At 38.0% G+C, this 21,070-nt stretch overlaps 1 protein-coding gene across 1 annotated transcript in view; it reads right to left on the reverse strand.

Annotated features, from left to right (window-relative positions):
* CTNNA3 (catenin alpha 3) overlaps nucleotides 1-21,070 on the reverse strand; it is a 1,620,267-nt gene that overhangs the window by 790,206 nt on the left and 808,991 nt on the right. Inside the window, exons 7-8 of the mRNA XM_062214092.1 lie at nucleotides 19,561-19,641; nucleotides 11,543-11,695 (exon numbers count right to left, since the gene is read on the reverse strand). Of these exons, the coding sequence (XP_062070076.1) occupies nucleotides 11,543-11,695; nucleotides 19,561-19,641 (234 nt within the window). The remainder of the gene's footprint in view (nucleotides 1-11,542; nucleotides 11,696-19,560; nucleotides 19,642-21,070) is intronic.

Here is a 21,070-nt window from a genome sequence, read left to right on the forward strand (position 1 = left end):
TGTGGTATAATATAGGAAGGGAACTTGGTTTAGGGAGGTGGGTTCCCCTCAGTTTTCTCTCCTACACTGACTTAACTTGAATTGAGGAGGGTTAGGAGCATGGAGGAGATCAGCTGTTGCCTCTTAGCTCCTTGGGAGCTTAGAAGCAATGATAGGGTAGGAGACAGAGGAAGAACTTGCCAAAGAAACATTCATATGTACATTGGACCTACTTAAAACTGTAGTTGTGTGTACCACCCCTTCCAAAAAAAATCTTTTCCTAAGATAATTAATTAGTCTTGCCGCTTTCTGCAGGAAGGAAACATTAGGTTTGAAGCTGTTTAAGAAATGCTCTGATCACTGAAAATCAACAAAAAATACAGAAGAGTAGATTTTTTTTTTTTCTCGCTGCAGGTGGAGGATTAACCAAGTGAGCCATGGCACCAGCCCCTAGCCCTGCAGTTTTGAGGTGGCAGAGAAATAAAGTTCTATGTCATTCAACCTATGTTTTGGAATGTGTTTGTTACAGTAATTTGGCTTGTACTTCAGCTAATACAGCAATCATCTTGAAATAGCCACAAATTGACTTATCTTCTTTCTTTTTTTTTTTTTTATTAAACTTTTATTTAATGAATATAAATTTCCAAAGTATAGCTTATGGGTTACAATGGCTTCCCCCCTCCCATAACTTCCCTCCCGCCCGCAACCCTCCCCTTTCCCGCTCCCTTTCCCCTTCCATTCATGTAAAGATTCATTTTCAATTCTCTTTGTATACAGAAGATCAGTTTAGTATATATTAGGTAAAGATTTCAACATTTTGCCCATATAGCAACATAAAGTGAAAAAACTAAAGAGTAGATTTTTTTAAAGATTGATTCATTTATTTGAAAGGCAGTGTTACAGAGAGAGAAGGAGGGAGGGAGGGAGGGAAGGAGAGGGAGAGGGAGAGGGAGAGGGAGGGGGAGAGAGAGAGAGAGAGGGAGAGGGAGGGGGAGAGAGAGAGAGAGAGAGAGGGAGAGGGAGGGGGAGAGAGAGAGAGAGAGAGAGAGAGAGAATCTTCCATCCACCTGTTCACTCCAAGTGGCCACAAAGGCCCTGGCTGTGTCAGGCAGAGGCCAAGTGACAGCAATGGCTGCAGCTGTGCCAGGCTAAAGCCAGGAACTTCACCCAGGTCTCCCTTATGGGTGCAGGGACCCAAGGAATTGGGTCACCTTCTGCTGCTTTGCTAGGTGCATTAGCAGGGAACTGGATCAGAAGTAGAGCAGCTGCTGCCCATATGGGATGCTGGTGTCTCAGACAGTGGCTTAACCAGTTACACCACATAGCCAGCTAGTGGTAACAGGTTTTAAAAGGAGGGCTTCCTATAGATGAGCTCTGTAGAACCCATTATAGGGACTCAATATAAGTTTTTCAATTGAGTGGAATAACTGATTTTTTTAAAAATCAGCCTCAGTTAATCTGATCAGACTAGTGATTAAAACAAAATTTGGCTTCTAGACATGAGATTATTCACTGGTAATTGTCACTTAACATGTTTGCTTCTTAAATGTTCTCCAAATGCCACCATGGAGAATAATACTGGGAAGTCCCCAGGTCCACAGAAATTTCACATACCAATTAACTGTATGTAAAAACCTTGGGTACATAATTCCAGCAAGGAATTTTGCATGTGCCAACTTTTGGCTTGTTAATTGTTGCTGAAAACACTTTTCTTTGTATTAAAAGATAGAAGAAATGTTGGATGCAACAAATACAGTATACTTAAAAATTATTTTATCCAGGGAAATTTCAAAAAGAAAATTTTAATTGCTGGTCAGAAGTATCTAGATAATCAAGTGATTTCTTTACAGATAAGATATTTTAAAAAGAGAGGAAATGATAGAAGATGATATTCTCTGAACAACAATGTCTGCATTATGTGCCAGGTGCTACTTTAATACGTGATCTCACTGGATCCTACTTTACCTTCATGTGGTGGGGGAATTTCCACAAAAACATTTGGCCAGGATTTAACCCAAATCTGCCTTCACATTTCACAATCTACTCAATCTACCATGCTGTATAACCATCTTTTAAGATTTCCTATGGGTGGGACTAGTGAACAGTCTACTTTATTTGTTAATTTGCTAACTCATTCACATTTTCTAAATATGGAACTTCTTTTACATAAAACTAGGAAATAAAAAAAGATTCTACTGGTAGTCCCAGGGTCCAGCATGGTATATGACATATAACAGGCACTGAGGACTTATTTATTGTATGAATGAATGAAGGTATTCCTGGTCTCAACTTGTTCATCATCTATCTAGAATTGCACTGTACAATCCATTGCCATTAATCATATGTCTATGTGGCTATCACTGTACCTATGAAATACATGAAATTTGTTCTCTTTATATCAATAAATTTTTTAATGTGGCAGTCACATGTCCATTTTCACTGCTTCATAGTGTGGTTACTACAAAATTTAGAACTATATATGCAATTGCTCTATTTCTATTGGTTAGCATTGATTTAGTACCAGTAAGTCCTAGGGCATTTACTTTTCTGTTCTAATTTCATTACTAAAACAATGTTGGTGTCAGTATGTGGCCTAGCGGGTAAAGTCGCTGCCTGTGATGCCAGCATCCCATGTGGGTGTCAGCTCCTGTCCTGGCTGGCTGTTCAACTTTTGAGCCAACGCCCTGCTAATGGCCTGTGAAAAGCATTGTAAAATGGCCAAGTGTTTCGATTCCTGACACCTATATGGATAACCTGGATGAAGCTCCTGGATCCTGCTTTCAGCCTGACCCAACCCTGGCCATTCCAGCCATCTGAGGAGTGAACTAGAGGATGGAAGATTTCTCTGTCTTTCTCCCCCTCTCTGTAATCCTGATTTTTAAAATAAATAAATAAATCTTAAAAGAACAGTGCTATTCTGTTATTATATATATACATATATATATATATTCTATGTTATAAAATAGCATAGTTTTTTTTTGTTTGTTTGTTTGTTTTTTTTTTTTTTGACAGGCAGAGTGAACAGTGAGAGAGACAGAGAGAAAGATCTTCCTTTGCCATTGGTTCACCCTCCAATGGCCGCCATGGCCGGCACACCGCGCTGATCCGAAGCCAGGAGCCAGGTGCTTCTCCTGGTCTCCCATGGGGTGCAGGGCCCAAGCACTTGGGCCATCCTCCACTGGACTCCCTGGCCACAGCAGAGAGCTGGCCTGGAAGAGGGGCAACCAGGACAGAATCTGGCACCCTGACCAGGACTAGAACCCGGTGTGCCTGCGCCGCAAGGCGGAGGATTAGCCTATTGAGCCGCGGCGCTGGCCAAAATAGCATAGGTTTTAAATGTAGTCTTTTTTAAATGCCAACATATATCTTAGATTAGAATAAATTATTTGAGGTGGGAAATTTTTATATCCAGGTACAAATAACCCACATGCAGGTTCTCCTAAAATATGATTTCCTGTTAGATGCTATCCTGGTGAGAAGGTACTGCAGCGCTCCGATTCAATTACTGAATCCAGTTTTATAAGATGAAGTCTAACCTCTTCACCTTGGCAATCAAATATTCAAGCTTGTTCATCAACTGTCTCTATCCTACTTCTGCTCCTGCTAACTAAGCTATCTAGATTTTATTTCTAGTATTCCTGTAGCATAGGAATGAACATTGTGCCTTTGTTCATGCTGCTGTCTTCACTTGGAGTTCTACTTTGTCAAAGCCAACTCCTGCCTCATATTTAGAGTTAAATTTAAGTATTGCTTACTTCATGCTGAATCTCATGTAGTTTTATTTCCTCTCTGAATTCCAAAATATTAATATTCCATTTGAAAATGTCTAAACATGTTAGTGAAAAGTCTATGATTTTCTATATAATTGATTCATTACCTTTATTATATTTCAAAAAGACCATATATGGAAAATTAAAAAGAAATATCTCAAATATGGGAAGGAACTCACTGCACTTTCAGGTTTTCAGGTTTTTTAGTTTCAGGAGGATTAAGATGATTAGCAGTTTGTAGCCCAGGGAGTGGGCAGTCACACCAATGACTACATAAGCAAAAGCATTCCTGACTTAGCTATAACAAACTTCCCCATCAAAAGAGGAGAAAGCTGCCAAGATGCTTGCTAAGAACAGTTGTTAGTTGTGCACAAGTGTAAATATGGGTTTGTTCTTTTTATTTTTTACTTTTTCCTTTTCTAGCAGGAGAAAGTAGAAGAATAGGATGAGAGTCTAAAAGCTGTATTTATTTATGATCAAACATATTCTTATTTGATAACAGATGATCAATTAAAGAAAGCAAAGTGTGAAAGTTGAACAGCATTCTGTCAAGCAGCAAAGATATTAGTAAATTAGCACTTCTTGCAAATGCTTCTTGGTTTGGCACCGAGGCTCTGCTAAATCTGGCTCGCCATTTTGCAAGTGGGAACAATCAGCCTTGTAGATTGTAGGGAAGTATTATAATTAAATGTCCACCCACTTTTTCCTTTTTGATGAAAGGCTCCCATGAAACTTACTAAAATAAGGTGCGTCAAGATAGATGAATTTTTGATGAGTAAGTCAAAGTACTGATGAAGCTGGTTTTTCACTTAGAGAAGCTTCTCTACCTCATGGAAAATTTTCTGGCCTAGATCATCAATACTGTCACACGTAATGATAATTAACGTGGTAAAATACACAGGTAAACTGGAGCTTTCACTATGTCAGTCGTCAGCAATATAAATTTAGCATAACAGACTTGCTGAAAACAAATTATAATGCGACTGTAATTATATGATTAATAATAATAGTCAAAGTTTTAAATTTAGTTTATTTTAGAGATATTAAATAGTATATATAATATACGGTGCATTTGTTGAATGAAATTGCATTCTTCTGAATAATATATCATCACATTAAAGTTACAAAGTACATGGCTGAAGTGGAAAGTTCTTTAAAGATGTTACTGAACTGTTAGAAACTCCTTCAGAGGAAGAGCTGGAGCAGGGTGTCTAGTGTGTGCTTTTGAAAATTAAAGGTATTTATTAGTAGTATAACAGTTAAGAATTATTTTATAGTACCTATGTGTACTAGAGTAAGGAAGTGCTCTGCTTAATTATTGAGCTCAGACATATTTCAAGTCTAGTTACTAGAATCCCCAAAGTCAACTTTTTAAAAACAAACAAACAAAAAAAAAAAAACCAGGGCCGGTGCTGTGGCATACTGAGTAAAGCCGCTGCCTGCAGTGCTGGCATCCCGGCTGCTCCATTTCCTATCCAGCTCTCTGCTACGGCCTGGGAAAGCAATAGAAGATGGCCCAAGTCCTTTGGGCCCTGCACCCACATTGGAGACCTGGAAGAAGCTCCTGGCTCTTGGCTTCGGATCAGAGCAGCTCTAGCCCTTGCGGTCAATTGGGAAGCAAACCAGTGGATGCAAGACTCTCTCTCTCTCTCTCTTTCTCTCTCTCTGTCTCTCTTTCTCTGTGCCTCTCCTTCTCTCTTTGTGTAACTCCAACTTTCAAGTAAAATAAATAAATCTTTAATAAATAAAATAAAAACAAAAAAATGAAGTGGGTATTATGAATGTTTTCCTTGATTCGATAGGGATTTACTGAGCACTTAGGTTTTAGATGAGGCTCAAAGAAACAAAAGACAAAATCTTTAGTCTGTAGAATTACTCAATATTTTTATTTTTCAGTTAAATTCATTTTAACTGTTTAATAGTACTATTGATGGAAGCTAATAGAATTAATGGTGCCCTAAGCAACTATCAGGGTGAGATCAAATTACTAAGCAGCATAATTTAGTGAGTACATTTTCATTAATTGCTAATCACCATGTTAAGGTGACTTTTAGCATGCCTACCTCTTGACCCCATCTTCTTCCCATTGAGACTCTGTAAATCCAAAAAGAGAGTAATTTGGAAGATCAAAGTGGGAAAAACTTTGCATAGGAGTTACTTAGTTCAGCAAAACTAAGATGAAATTAGTCTCAAAGATCTAGGTTCTGCAGTTATTGACATTACCCAGGGTTTTATAACTATTAATCGTCTATGATCACTGTACACTAAATTACATAAGAATGTGGCAGAGATTTCTGACACGACTCTACAAGAAAACGGGCATGATTTGGCCCAATTTATCAGCCATGCTGCTTCTGGTTTCCATGTCTTTTCCCCTAAGTCCTTTGACTTTCTAATTATTACCCATAGAATTTCTTGATCCTTCATTTGTTGTTTGCATTTACCATCTTTTGGTAAAAGTTACAAGCTAACCATTATTTAAAAAATTCCTCTAAAATAAAGGAGTTTTTCTTCAAAGATCTGACATGAATTCTTTCAAAGTGGACTTTTCTTTCCAGTTAAGTCTTATTCAATAGGTTCATTGATTTTAGATCTCTCTGGCACATACTGTTACAGTATCAAAACCTAGACTTGTTGAAAATAGCTTCATCTCGAAGTTATTTAGAATAACTAACCTAACCATAACCCTAACCCCGTCCTGTTAAGTCAAATTACTTGACCTGAGAATAACATGGGTATATACGTGTGAATATGTAGAAAAGTTCTAGGAAGGAAGGAAGGAAGAAGGGGATTGGTAAGCAGTCCACACAAGGAGAATTTAGAAAATATCCTATGAAACAGATATCGTAAAGACCTTCTAGTTCCCAGAACTCGGTCATAGACGTGTCTCTCTCAATGTTATAAATGAATGATGATTCTCTTTGGTTAGGCAGCTCATTTCTAAACAGAATTTCCCTCAGAGATAAATTGAATATTTTTCTTCTTTTTCTTATTCTTGAAACACATGTAACATAGTGTGCAAGAAGTATACTTAAAAAACGTTTTCATTTTATCTGTGTCTACATCTCTTAGAAAACTAGAAGTCTCTCAGTTAACTAAAAAAAGATCATAGAATTCTAGAAACTGGGAATGATCTGAACTGTTATCTTGCCTAAACTTAATTTTTTAAAAAGGTTTATCTTATTTAGTTGAAAGGCAGAGTTATAGTGGGTGGGGTGGAGATAGAGAGATAGAGAGAGAGAGGGAACTTCTATCATGGATTCACTCCCCAAATGGCCACAAGGGCCAGGGCTGGTCCAGGTTGAAGCCAGGAGCCAGGAGCTTCCTCGGGTCTCCCACAGGTACAGGGGTCTCATGATTTGTTCTGCTTTCCCAGGTTCTTTGGCAGCGAACAGGACCAGAAGTGGAGCAGCCAGGATACTACCTGGCATCCGTATGGGATGCTGGGGTTACAGGCGGCAGGTTAACCTGCTAGCCACAACTGTGGCCCTGTGTAAGCTTAACTTTACAGATAAAGCAAATGAAGCCCTAAGAAGACAGTGACCAAAAATACTTTGCTATTCCTTCTATTGAATGCTTCCTTACTTTTGGGTCTGGGCAGGTTATTACTGCTCTGCCTAACAGAATACAATGGAATCTGCCAATTTCTGGGCCCAAACCTTAAGAGAAGAGGCAGCTTCTATTTTTTTCTCTTGCTTGTTCTTGGGACTTCTCATTTCAGAATCCAAACACCACACTGTGTGAGGCTGTTGCCACAGAGAAAGGCCATGTATAGGTGCTCCATATAGCTAATTCCCTGCCTCACAGTTAACATGCACTTTTGAGTAATGTGAATGTGTCATCTTATATGTCCAGTCCAGCATGGGCAGCCCTTTAACAGGCTCTATGCCCAGCCCAATATCCAACAATAATTGCATGCGGAATTACAAGTAAAAATTGCTCAGTTCTGCCCAATCTACTCATAGATTAGTGTGAGACAATAATAGTTATTTTAGGCCACTAAGTTTTGGAATGGTTTGTCACATAGTAAAAGGTTACTGGAACTAAAGTTTGGAACTTAAACCAAAGTTTCTAAGTAATCCTACAGAGAGAACCAAACCTCATATCTGTCACTCTAAAACTAGCATAATTTCATTATAATTAGTTAGAGAATATACACAATTATATTAAGACCTATTCTTTATATACCTTCAATACTCACATGAAAGTGAGTTTTCAAAAAAAAAATCTGTGACCATTTTAAACAAATTCTTAGAGCTCAGTGTATGTAATAGTAAGTCATCATTTGGTTAAAAAATTAAGGCAATATTCCCAAGTGTTTTTTTTTTTATTATTTTCATTTTTAATTATTTAAAAAAACAGAGAGACAGAGACAGATAGAGGGAGATCCAACTGCTAGTTCACTCCCCAAATTCTCACAACAGGAAGGACTAGCCAGGCCAAAGCTAGGAGCCTGAAACTCAATCTGGATCTCCCATGTGGATGACAGCAACCCAACTAGTTGAACATTACCTGCTCATTAACAGATAACTGGAATCGTAAGTGGAGCTGGGACTCAAACCCAAGTACTCTGATACGGGATACAGAAGTCCCCAAACACTGTCTTTTTTTTTTAAGATTTTATTTATTATTTGAAAGGCACAGTTACAGAGAGAGAGAGAGAGAGAGAGAGAGAGAGAGAGAGAAAGAGAGAAAGAGAGAAAGAGATCTTCTTTCTACTGGTTCACTCCTCAAATGATCACAATGGCCAATGGCTGGGGCTCGGCCAGGCTGAAGTCAGGAGCCTGGAATTCCACTGAGGTCTCCTATGTGGATGGCAGGGCCAAAGCACTGGGGCCATCTTCCACTGCTTTCCCAAGCACATTAGCAGGGAGCTGGGTCAGAACTGGAATACCTGGGGCTCAAATTAGCGCCCATGCGGGATGTTGTCTTTGCAGGTAGCAGCTTAACCCACTGTGTCACAATACCACACCCCACCCAAAGCATTGTCTTAACCCCTGTGCCAACTGCCTTTCCCTTCCCAATCGTTCTTGAAGGTAGTACCTTAGATATGTGTTGTGAAAGAAAAACTTCTTTAAACTAACTTGGGGGAAATGCTGGCTTAAAGTAATTTAAAGATATCTCATTTCTCAGTATTTTTAAAGAATACAAAATCTCTAAAGGAAGCTATCCAGAGAACTTTTTTCCTAAAATGGCTTAACCAAAGTATCTTTCTCCAATGAGCACATCATGAGATTTATGTTTCATAGAAAGACAAATTGAGAAATATGAATATAGATGCATTTTTTTTTCAGCAGAAAACAAGTTTTACTTTCAGAGCATTTTACCAGAAGAGGTGTTTTCATAATTTTGTGAGATTTCAGCTGAAAGGATACCCTTTTAGACAAGGTTTTTCATGACACTAAGGGACTATGTTGAATTGGGTGTGTTTAAAACTTATTCCCTCTGCTTTGCCCTCTTACATCTAAAAAAAAGACATTGTTTACTTTCATTTCATTTGGAATACAGAGAGACAGAGACATAGACGGAGAGAGATATTTTATGTGTTGGCTCACTCCACAAATGCCTGTAACACCCAGGGCTGGGCCAGCCGAAGCCAGGAAGCCTGGACGTCAATCTGGGTGTCCCACCTGGCAGGCAGGGGCCCACGTCCTCCAGCCGTCCTCTGCTGCCTCCAGGATGTGCATTAGCAGGCACTGGGATCAGGACAAAAGGAGCAACAACTTGAACAGAGCACTCCAATATGGGATGGGGATGTCCCAAGTAGGGAATTAAATCCAGTGCCACATGCCCATCCCTGCCTTCTTACTTTTAGCATTCTCTTGTGAATATACTGAACAAATATTTGAGGAATGGGTACACAAAGGAATACATCAACTAGCCAAATGATACATAATTAATAATTGAATCAATCAATTAAAAAACTATAAAGCTGGAAATCAGCTCCAACTCTAGTCTGGTTCAACTTTTATACCTTTATTTTCATGTAAGACAAGTTGAAATTGTCCTACTTCAAAGAATTCTTCAGAGTTCAAAGGAGATTTCAAAGTTGGGAATGAGGGAGTTCTAGTCCAAAATGTGTTCACTCACTCCTTCCATTTTCTAGTTATGGAGACTCGGATGCAGAGAGTTTAAAAGACAAATGCTAGCTACACTGGAAAACTCCTTCCTGGTGGATTCACATTACATATGCTAGGCAAGTCCTCTTTTTAGTAGATGTTCTGTCAAACACTATGACACTAATTCAGGTGGTGATTATTTCTCACTCACAAGGTTTACAATCAATTTGGGACACAGGGAACATTTCAACAGAGTTTATGGCAGGAATAGGGAGATGCAGCAGTCAAAACATGTAATAAACCGTATGGCATGGGCACTGTGACATTTAATTTTTCCGTGTCAACTTGACTGGATTAAGGAATACAGAAATACCTGAAAAAGCATTATGTTAGACATTTGTGTGAGGGTGTTTCCAAATTATATTAGCATGTGGGTCTGGGTAGACTAAGCAAGAAGCCTTGGAATTGATGTAGGCTAGCACCATCAACTTGCTGCAGGTCTTGAGAGACTAAACAAAGAACAGGAATTGGCCTCTCCCTCAAAGCCAAGACATGCTTGGCTCCTGCCTTCATCATAATGCTGGCTTTTGGACTCCAGGATTTACATCAGTGGACCCCCTGCTGACACTCAGTATATTAGCCTAGGACCAAGAGTTACACCCTTGGTTTCCCTGGTTTTCAGGCCCTCAGACTTGGACTGAGCCACACTACTAGCATCCCTGGGTGTCCAGCCTGCAGATGATAAGTTGCACACTTTCTTAGCTGCCATAATCCATAATCATGCAAGTCAAGTATCCCAATTAAATCCCCCATTCATAGACCTATCTGTGTATCCTACCAATTCATATCTCTAGAGGATCCTGATGAACACAGGCCCTGACATTCAGAATAGACTTCAGCCACAAAACCAAGTACAAGGTGACTACCAGCTCTGGTATATAGATTATGGTAAATTGCATTTTCTCCTTTCTGCCACTGATTCCTGATCTTGTGAGTGTTGCCTTGGTATTGTTCTAGAAGTTCTTTAATTCAGGCTCTTTATCATACTGTAGCTGTGTTATGGATACTCATAATATAATAGCCTCCCAGGTCTCCTGGAAATCTCCTAGCACTTCATGGTTCCTCTAACAATACCACACTGTTCCCCAAATCACAGGGCATTCTGGTATCTCAAATTTCTAAATAGAGGGAATTATAGTTCTATCAAGTCCTTTATCTTTATTGGAATATGGAACAATCCACTACCCTTAATTATTCATGAATTCTACTCCCCCCCATATATACATGTTTTTTGCTCCTGTTCAATAGTTGAACATGATATGAAAGGCTAAAGGAACACTATAGTTACTTAAAGATGGTAGAGAAACAGTAATACCAACAGACAGAATATTTGGTGTGTATAAGTTAGAATGAGAAGATATTTTTAAGGTTAAGACAGACTATGTACATTTAATCAGTTCTTTTCTGTGGCCCTTGGTAAAACATGAATCTTAAACATAAAACATTATTGAGTCTAGTTTCATAGCTCTTTCAAAATAGGTTGTTTCTTTTCCAAGCCAATATCAGTTAGTTTATACTATTGGGCACATACTCCTTAGAATTACCTTGACCTAACTCTGCTACATTTGTAATATGTTGTCAAAAGATTTTATTTGAGTATAATTCAACTGTAAATGGGGAATAGGAACCTCATTCTCTTGGATTTAAAGTACTTTAAAGACCTAGCACACTTACCTCTATAAGTCTGCTGGTGTGTTCATGAAATATCGCAGCATATTCTTTTATTTCCTTTTCCCGGCCATTTTTAGCAGCTTCAATGAGGACCAAAAGTGGGACTGTCGTATCCAAGAAGGAATCTGACACATGATCTATAATAGCCTTGCGCAGCTGAAGAGAAATGAAAAAATTCAGGTTTTTCTTTTTTCAATAGTTTGTTACTTTCTATTCTTATATGGTTATAAAATTCATGTTATATATATTTTAAATAATTCCTAAAATCATAATATTTAGGACTGTATATAAATATTCTTTCAAAAACTAAAACAAAATATTTAAGAAAAAAGCCATCTAGCAATATTTCCCTTGCCCTCAAAAGTCAATAATTTTTCTTAAATTGCGCTTAGCCCAAAAGTCATATTATAAGTGGTAATGTTACATTTTTCTCAAGGAAATTGAAGTATTAGACTGTTTATGCATGTGTACAAACAGCAATGAACATCTTGCATTTTCATAATTATAAATTATAAAATGTTTCCACCTTGTTGGAGGAACTGATGATAAATTTTGATTAGCTAAATTGTAGACTTCATGGTAATTAAACCAAGTTAGATCACCGATTATGCCAGCTGATAACTGAGTAATAGAGCAAGAAGAATAATAAATGAGTTTGATGTCCAATTTTCCCCATTTGCATTAATTGTTCTTGCCCTCACACCTTAAATTATTAAACAACTCTAACATTCTGCTACAATGAGTTCCTCTAAATTAGATTACATGTAAGCTTATAAATGACAATTAGATAATTACTGTATTCAGCAGATATTTTCTGAGATTTAAAACTGCACTGGAAAATTAATTCATTGTATTTATTTAATATTGAGCTTTTAAAGATCACAATATCCTGAAATGTTTCATTAACAATATCAATGATTATGACTAGATCCAAAGCTTTTTGGATCAACCTCCTCAGTTTAACAACTTTTATACAATGAAACTAAAAGATAAATAGCTATAAGACAAATTATATTTTTTCTTCTATGAAAACTATATTTTGATGTATTTTTACACCAACAGACACTTACATTATGTAAGAATTACTAGTAATACATTTCCAATAAGCAGAATGATAGAGCTACATTGTAAAAAGCACTATTTTCCAATAATAATCATAGGATAATAAATGCATTATGAACATAGGTATCTGGGAGAAAAATATCTCTGGCCAAAAACTTAGAAAATTGCAAAATTTTACAAAGGCTGCAGGAAAAGCCCCAAGGAAGGATTCTGCTTAGCATGCGGGAAGGCAAATCACTAATGGTAACAAATTAATATTTACTGAACACTTATTAGGACAGAGTGTAGAGTCCCAAGCGACTTCAAGGCAAGGGGGAAACTTTTTGTGAATAAATAATGTGTTTTCTGCCCATAGGGAGTAGACCAGTTATGTCAGGTAAGAGGTTACAAGTTAGGGGATGAGCTGGGAATCATGTTGTATGAGTTTCAGCTATGAGAAAGAAAAGTAGAAGGAATCACTCAGAGAAATAATTTTATGTTAAATGAAAAAAACTCTCCTTTTTCTTCTATAACTGGGACACACAGAAGGAGGCTGAGAGATGATCTGCTCTAAGGGAAATGCCATTGAGAGCCTGAACATGGGAGGTGACTTAAGTCAAAGATATGGAAAGGGCCACACACAGGGAGGTGCACAGTGCGGTGCCCTAGAACAAAGTTTTAGGAAACATGTCATGGTAACCACACAGATAGAAGAGTCAGATCTAAAAAGACACTGAGACAATGGCCACTAAATAGGGGACAAATTACCAACCACAGAAGATAAACATTCAAGTAAACTTCTGCATCGATGTTCTCAAAATGTACTTAATCCCACCAGACAAAATAATAATATCCACATCACAAACTTGTTGAACTGTCTTTTCTGTATATGTGATTTCATTCAATCCAATAAATATATCTAAATACCATGCATCACCATTCTACCAAAAGTAAAGTTTTGTGAGAAATGTCAGAATGGGAAACACATAGTCCCTTATAATCTAGTGGAGAGATAAGAATCATTAAATCTAATAATAAAGGAAAACCAGAATGTTGACAGAAAAAATATTTTCAGAAAAAAACGGAAGTCAAATAAAATGAGAGTTGTCTCTTTGGTTTGGGGTTACTGATGGCCTTAGTAAGAGCAGTATCAGTGGAATAGTGGGAGCAGGAGTCCTATTGCTATGGTTTGACAAGTAAATGAGAAACAAGGAGACTGACAAGAAGCAAGACATGGAATTAGCTATATTGATACACACATTTAAGAAGGAATTTTTTCATATAAAAGAGTTTGATAAAAGTTCCCATCTGCCACTTATAAAGCCAGATTATCCTCTTGCAATTTTCAGAACAAACATATTGTGGACAGGTGTTTGGCCTAACAGTTAACACCCAAATTCCACATTGGAGTGCCTGGGTTATGTTTGGCTCCACTCCTGACTCCAGCTTTCTGCTGGGAATCAGCAGTGATGGCTTAAATGTATGAGTTGCTTCCACACACAAAGGAGACTTGGATTGAGTTCCCAGCTCCCAGCTTCAATACTAGCTGGGGACCTTTGTGGACATCTGGGAAATGAATCAGAGGGCTGAAGTGTGTTTCTCTCTCTCTCTCTCTCTCTCTCTCTCCCTTTCTCTCAATTTCTCACCAAATCAATAGACTCGAGACAGATGGAGAATAACTTTCATCTCAAACTTTGAAACCTGCATGATCTTTTTGTCTGATGGCAGAAAGAAATGGAGAGAAATCAGTGGCTTGTGTTAGACGTGAGTAAAACCTTTAAGAGAGCACACAGTCAGCAGGCAAGGAGATATCTGTCATGCTCAAAGCCCCTTATCCCACACAAACAGCAAACAGCATAATTAGTCCAATCATCCTACAATTTTCTCACCAGTCGCTATCTGATTTGTTGATTCTTGGTGCTTTGCCTGCACAGCCATATCTGTTTATGAACTATGTTAGAGGATTTTGATGCCTTACATCTCATCCTCCAAACCTGTCTCTGATTTCAGCTGTTTCTCTGGGGTACATTTCTATATCTTCTAATGATATCCCATGCTTCTCTCTCGTTCTGCCTCAGGTCCTGCTCCAGATCTCTGAGATTCATAGCCCAAGCAAAACAACCTGTAATTTTTGGAGCATCCACATCATTGAGGAAAACCCTTGATGAATGGGGATGAGAACCACTGGAAAAAAATTTCTAGCCACTATCCATTAGTCATGAGATCCTGGGAAACATTCTGTCAGTTCACATGGATCCTAAAGTTCCTGTAGTCTGTATCAGAAATCACAATAACACCCTTCTCTCTTTCCCTGCCTCATTTTTCCCACTGTTTTATTTTTTACTTGCTTCTTGCAATTTCTCCCCAAATAAACTATCTGCACCAAGGCCCTAGTCTTAGGCCCTGCTTTCAGGTAATTCAATCTAAAAGACTCATTTCATCTGGCGTTAATGTTATTTGTTCATGCACCAAGCAACAGACCTCAGCATTTAACATAAACTACTTATTGAGGATAACACTCTGCCACTTCTGCTTTGTGCTTTGTATTATGCTGACAGTGAGAAAGGAAATATGAGATAGAACTGGAAATACAGATAGGCATGAGCTATGGAAGGGGTAGAATGTTATGCTAAGCAATTTTATTTATAATTTTGACATATTCATATGAGAAATTGTTTTACATTACATTGCATAGTCATCTATATCTACATTTATACCACTACTTATTTATTTCCATTGTACTTTCCTGTCTGATGGCATAGAGTTTTCCTTTCAATTAGGTAAAAAAAAAAAAAAAAAGTAGGGAAAAAAGTTTAAAGAAGAATGCAATATGCCAATGTAGAAATCAAAGATACAGCACTAAAAATTTGAGTTAGTGGGAGGCCCAGAGGAGTTAGAAATGTGTATTTTCAATAAATACCTTTTTGTGGCCAGGCATGAAAGATGTCAGAACAAAACCAAACTGAGGGGCTTTCCATCTTTTCTCACTACAGTTTAATAAAAGGTTTGGAAATATCAATTTTTCTATTTCCCACTGATATAAGTGGCTTGGGATTTCAAATAGAATAATATATTTTCCTACAATTGAAACCCAAAAGCGAAAACTACAAAAAAAATTTCCCACCACCAACACAAATAAAGTAACAGAAAGAATGAAATTTTGAGTGGGAGGAAGAATAGAAAGGAGAAAGTATCTTAGAAAAGCATCCTCAGAGAACTTTTAAAACTTATATTTGTGCATACCAATGACATTCTAATTTTAAATCAAATAGCAAAGTATGCTTTTCAACACTCAGTTGACTAACGGAAACTAAATCAGCTAATATTTCAGTATACATATTCTTTGTCAATTTAGTAGAACTTATACTTACAGATACTTCATATTATTTGATGATAAGGAAAATAACTAGGAGGAATAAGAGCTTATACATTTTTCTGAGTGTTGCAGTGATGGAACCAAGAATGAAAATAAGAAAGATCTAGCCATCTAGCAACTCAGCAACATGTCATATTTTTGTTTTGCTTATTTTTACCAGAATTATGTTTTTTTGACATCCTTACTTTGGCATTTACTAAATATCAAACCATTTTTCTTAATATGCAGAAATAAAAATTTTAACCTCCCTTTATGAAACTCAATGTGTATTTCAGTGTGTATAATATAATAGAATATATTTGATTGCTTTCATTTTTTAATGAAATAGTAGATGCTTAAAAATCTAGAAGATGGGCTGACACTATAGCAAGATGGCTAAAGCTGTGGCCTGCAGTGCTGGCACCCCACTTGGGTGCCAGTTCAAGTCTTGGCTACTCCACTTCTGATCCAGCCCTCTGCTATGGCCTGAGAAAGCAGTAGAAGTTGGCCCAAGTCATTGGGCCCCTGCACCCACGTGGGAGACCCAGAAGAAGCTGCTGGCTCCTGGCTTCAGATCAGTGCAGCTCTGGCCATTGAGTCCATCTGCAGAGTGAACCAGCGGATGGAAGACCTCTCTATCTCTCTCCCCGCCTCTGCCTCTCTGTAACTCTGCCTTTCAAATAAATAAATAGGGGGTCAGTGCTGTGGCGCAGTGGGCTAAAGCCCTGGCCTGAAGCGACGGCATCCCATATGGGCACCGGTTCTAGTCCTGGCTGCTCCTCTTCCCATCCAGCTCTCTGCTATGGCCTGGGAAAGCAATGGAGGATGGCTCAAGTCCTTGAGCCCCTGCACCCATATGGGACACCCAGAAGAAACTCCTGGCTTTGAATCGGCACAGCTCTGTTTGTTGCGGCCATCTGGGTTGTGAACCAGCAGATGGAAGACCTCTCTCTCTACCTCTTCCTCTCTCTGTAACTCTGTCTTTCAAATAAATAAAATACATCTTTAAAAACAAACAAATAAATAAATCTTAAAAAAAAAAAAAACTAGATGATTACATACTACATGGTCAGAGGGGATAGGATAAGTCCCCAAACACACAGCCCTGAGTCAGCTCCAGTCATCATTTGACAGTACTGAGGAAATCACAAGTGAAAATATCATAAAAATGGCCTTGCCAACTCCCAGCCAAGCCACGGCATCATGAGATGGAATAATGGTTGTTGTTTTTCACAGTTGTTTGTTAAAAAATAATAGAAAAACAAAAAAATGAAGAGGTAACCTGTGAAACCACATGCAATAGTCATACCTCCAGAACACAGCCATTCTCTACAAAGTGGAAATGTTTTCTGTGATGAAAGTATTAGTAATCTATAATGGTATTTCTTTATCCCACTAATGATAATGAGTTGGAAACACAAGTAGCATTACAAGATAAAACATAGGTTGTATGGTTAAACTTTTCTTTCCAATAAACACAGCTATTTTAAAAAATTTATAAGTAATATTCAGGGCATAATTATATTAATATATATTTGTTACTAACCTGGAATTGAAATTTAACTGGGCATCTCATGCTTTTGTTTCCTAAATCTGATAATTTGACTCATGAGGAATTGCTTTTTCTTAACTTTTATTAGAAAAAATAATCACGGCCGGCGCCGTGGCTCACTAGGCTAATCCTCCGCCTGCGGTGCCGGCACACCAGGTTCTAGTCCCAGTCAGGGCGCCGGATTCTGTCCTGGTTGCCCCTCTTCCAGGCCAGATCTCTGCTGTGGCTCAGGAGTGCAGTGGAGGATGGTCCAGGTCGTTGGGCCCTGCACCCCATGGGAGACCAGGAGAAGCACCTGGCTTCTGGCTTTGGATCAGCGTGGTGCGCCGGCCACAGCGGCCATTGGGGGGTGAACCAACAGAAAAAGGAAGACCTTTCTCTCTGTCTCTCTCTCTCACTGACCACTCTGCTGGTCAAAAAAAATAAAAAAGAAAAAAGAAAGAAAAGAAAAAGAAAAAAAGGAAAAAATAATCACCGCAAGAACTCCGGCAGTATGAATGTTGAATGCTCGTAACACAGAACCTTGTTGATGGTAGGAGGAACACATGGGGCAGAAATCCTGGAGTAGCTCAAGAATATGCCTGTGGATCTGAGTTCTAGGTTTTAGGGTAAGTTCTGACTCAAGGCTCTTTTTTCCTTTACCACACTGGTCAGCTTTCTCATCTGCTAGGTAAGACAGGTTATTTGAAGTTTCTTCCATCTCCTACATCCTGTGATTCCAAATTCCTTTGGTAGAAATCAAATTCATATTAAGGTCATAAAGTTGAGAAACTGGGATTTTCACAGCTTGTACCTTGAGTTTTTTTTACAGCTAGTATTAAAAGGCTAGTGATTCCTATTTATGCCACTTATAAATCTACTACTGAATTAAAAGCTTGCTCAGTCATTTTACTAAATCTTCCCATTAAACTACAATAATATCTTGTACTAAAGCTTTTGTTTGAGAAGCTTATTGCTGCTCTTTTATGAGTTCATGGTGGCCAAGTTAAAGTTATACATAAGAAATGTGGTTATTCAATAGTGGAAAGGAATTAAAAGCAAAAGTCTTTGAAAATAGCTAAGTCTTTATATTTCTGGAAAAAAAATTAACTTGTGACCTAATAGTGGATGACTTCTAAATCACTTCATAAAACCCTTTATAATTTTATATTCTTGATGACCTGAGGTTTAAATGCATCCTGAATTTAAACAGAAACTTATTTTTATAAAAATCATTGAAAAGAAATTCTAAATTATTAGGTTATCTTAATTATTAGCTGCTTTCTATAAGCATTGGCATAACTTAGCTTTTCATGTAACAGAATAAATTCCTCAACATTCCTTAAAAATAGAACTCTGTTCTAGATAAAGATATGCATTCATTTAATCCTCATAGCTCTATTATATAATATTAATTCCATTTTACATGTTCAAAGAATCCCAGAGAGATGAAATTCCAGCCCAGGATCTCAACTGTTTAGGACATAGTCCAGGATTTGAATGTAACTCTGCTAGATATTTGGCACATATTCTTTCTTTCTTTCTTTCTTTCTTTCTTTCTTTCTTTCTTTCTTTCTTTCTTTCTTTTTTAAGATTGATTTATTTATTTGAAAGGCAGAGCCACAGAAAGGCAGAGATAGAGAGAGAGAAAGAGAGAGAGAGAGAGAGAGTGAGAGAGGTCTTCCATTCACTGGTTTACTTCCAAAATGGCTGCAGCCAGAGCTGCACCCATCTGAAGCCAAGAGCCAGGAGTTTCTTCCAGGTCTCCCACATGGGTGCAGGGGCCCAAGGACTTGGGCCATCCTCCACTGCTTTTCCAGGGCATAGCCAAGAGCTGGATTAGAAGTGGAACAGTCGGGACTTGAACTGGGGTCCATAAAGAATGCCGGTACTGCAGGTGGCAGCTTAACCTGCTCTGCTACAGCGCCAGCCCTTCTTTCTACTACTATTATTTTTGCCACCAACATGTTTGAAGTACCTAAGTATGTTTCCTGTTCTAAACTTATTTTCTATGAGCAAAACAAGAAATACCCCAGCCATGGGTAAAACTTTCATTTTGCACGTTTGTGTCTTCTTTTCTCCCTCTTTCTCTACCTGTCTGCGAAGATCCCTTGTCTTCTTGCACATGTTGTCTATAGCAACATTCAGGGTATTACTTCTTTCCTTTCTTCCAGTCTGCAGGGAAGAAAAAACAATGACATAAGCAATGGTCTCAAATTACTCTTTATCACTTAGCAATTTACTTTCTAAATTTCCTGAAAATAACAGCTTGGAAATTTAAGAATAGGTTTCAAAATGGTTATGTTATTGCATATGATTCATGAACATCTCACTAAAGAGTAAGTAGAATGGTGATTAAAGTTCACATTATTTTCTTCTTTAGGCTTCTTTAATATTTCTGATATAGGGTTGGGTTAGATTCAATGTGGCAGTAGGCACAGCATTATCTCCATGAAAATCTGATCTTCTTTCTTAACAAGTCAACTCTTTAACTGCTAAGCATTCAATTAGTTTAAATGCATTAGATGCCCAATTTGTCAACTTCTGTGGGAGTTTCTGAAGTCATTTTCATAGAGTATTGTGTAAGTTATGCAAAGCCATATTTGAGTTTGCTAAACACTAAATAAAATATGCAGTGCAAATTCATACAATTCGCAAAAGTTGACCACAATTTTAGCTGACAATATTCCAAGAACAAATTGTTTTAAGTAAGAACTGGATGCTGTTTTTGGCTCTTTAAGATAATTTGTGCAATACCTTTTCATTCTTTGAGCAGAACAATTTGCTCTGCTATATCCTTAACCTAATCAAATGCTGTTAACATACAGAGTCACTTTAGTTGGTATTTTCTACATATTTTTTTTATGGAAGACAACTGGATGGAATATAATCATACTTTTTCAGTGATATATATATATAAAAGACTGTTAAAATCATTATGTGATTCACCTGTAGGAAAATTGCTGCTATTTTATTTAATAAATGGAAAAGGGCTCAATGAGACCTTGAAAATCAGGAAGGCAGGCTTATTTTATTTTTTTAAAAAGATTTATTTATTTATTTGAAAGTCAGAGTTATACAGATAGATGGAGAGGTGGAGAGAGGAAAGAGGGACGTCTTCCATCCATTGATTCACTCCCCAATTGGCCACAACGGCCAGAGCTTCGCCGATTCGAAGCCAGGAGCCAGGAGCTTCTTCCAGGTCTACCACGCAGGTGCAGGGGCCCAACACTTGGGCCTTCTTCTACTGCTTTCCCACTCCATAGCAGAGAGCTGGATAGCAAGAAGAGCACCCAGGACTAGAACCAGCACCCATATGGGATGCTGGCGCTTCAGGCCAGCACGTTAACCTGCTGGGCCACAGAGCCTGCCCCAGGAAGGGAAGCTTAAACAGCTGAAAACTGAGGTAGTTTACAGCATAGACTCCATGAAAAAGGAAACTGAGTCAATGTATAGATCATTAGGTAGTAGGTCAGTCACTATTCCCAACAACTAACCTCAAGCTAAGATCCATACCTTCAAGTGAAAAACCTCCTTAAGAATTTGAGTCATCTACTTACACAAAGTATAAACTACATTTTTAGTTTTACCTCCTTCCACATAT

Source organism: Lepus europaeus, chromosome 17 (assembly GCF_033115175.1).
Source record: "Lepus europaeus isolate LE1 chromosome 17, mLepTim1.pri, whole genome shotgun sequence".
Lineage (NCBI taxonomy): Eukaryota > Metazoa > Chordata > Mammalia > Lagomorpha > Leporidae > Lepus > Lepus europaeus.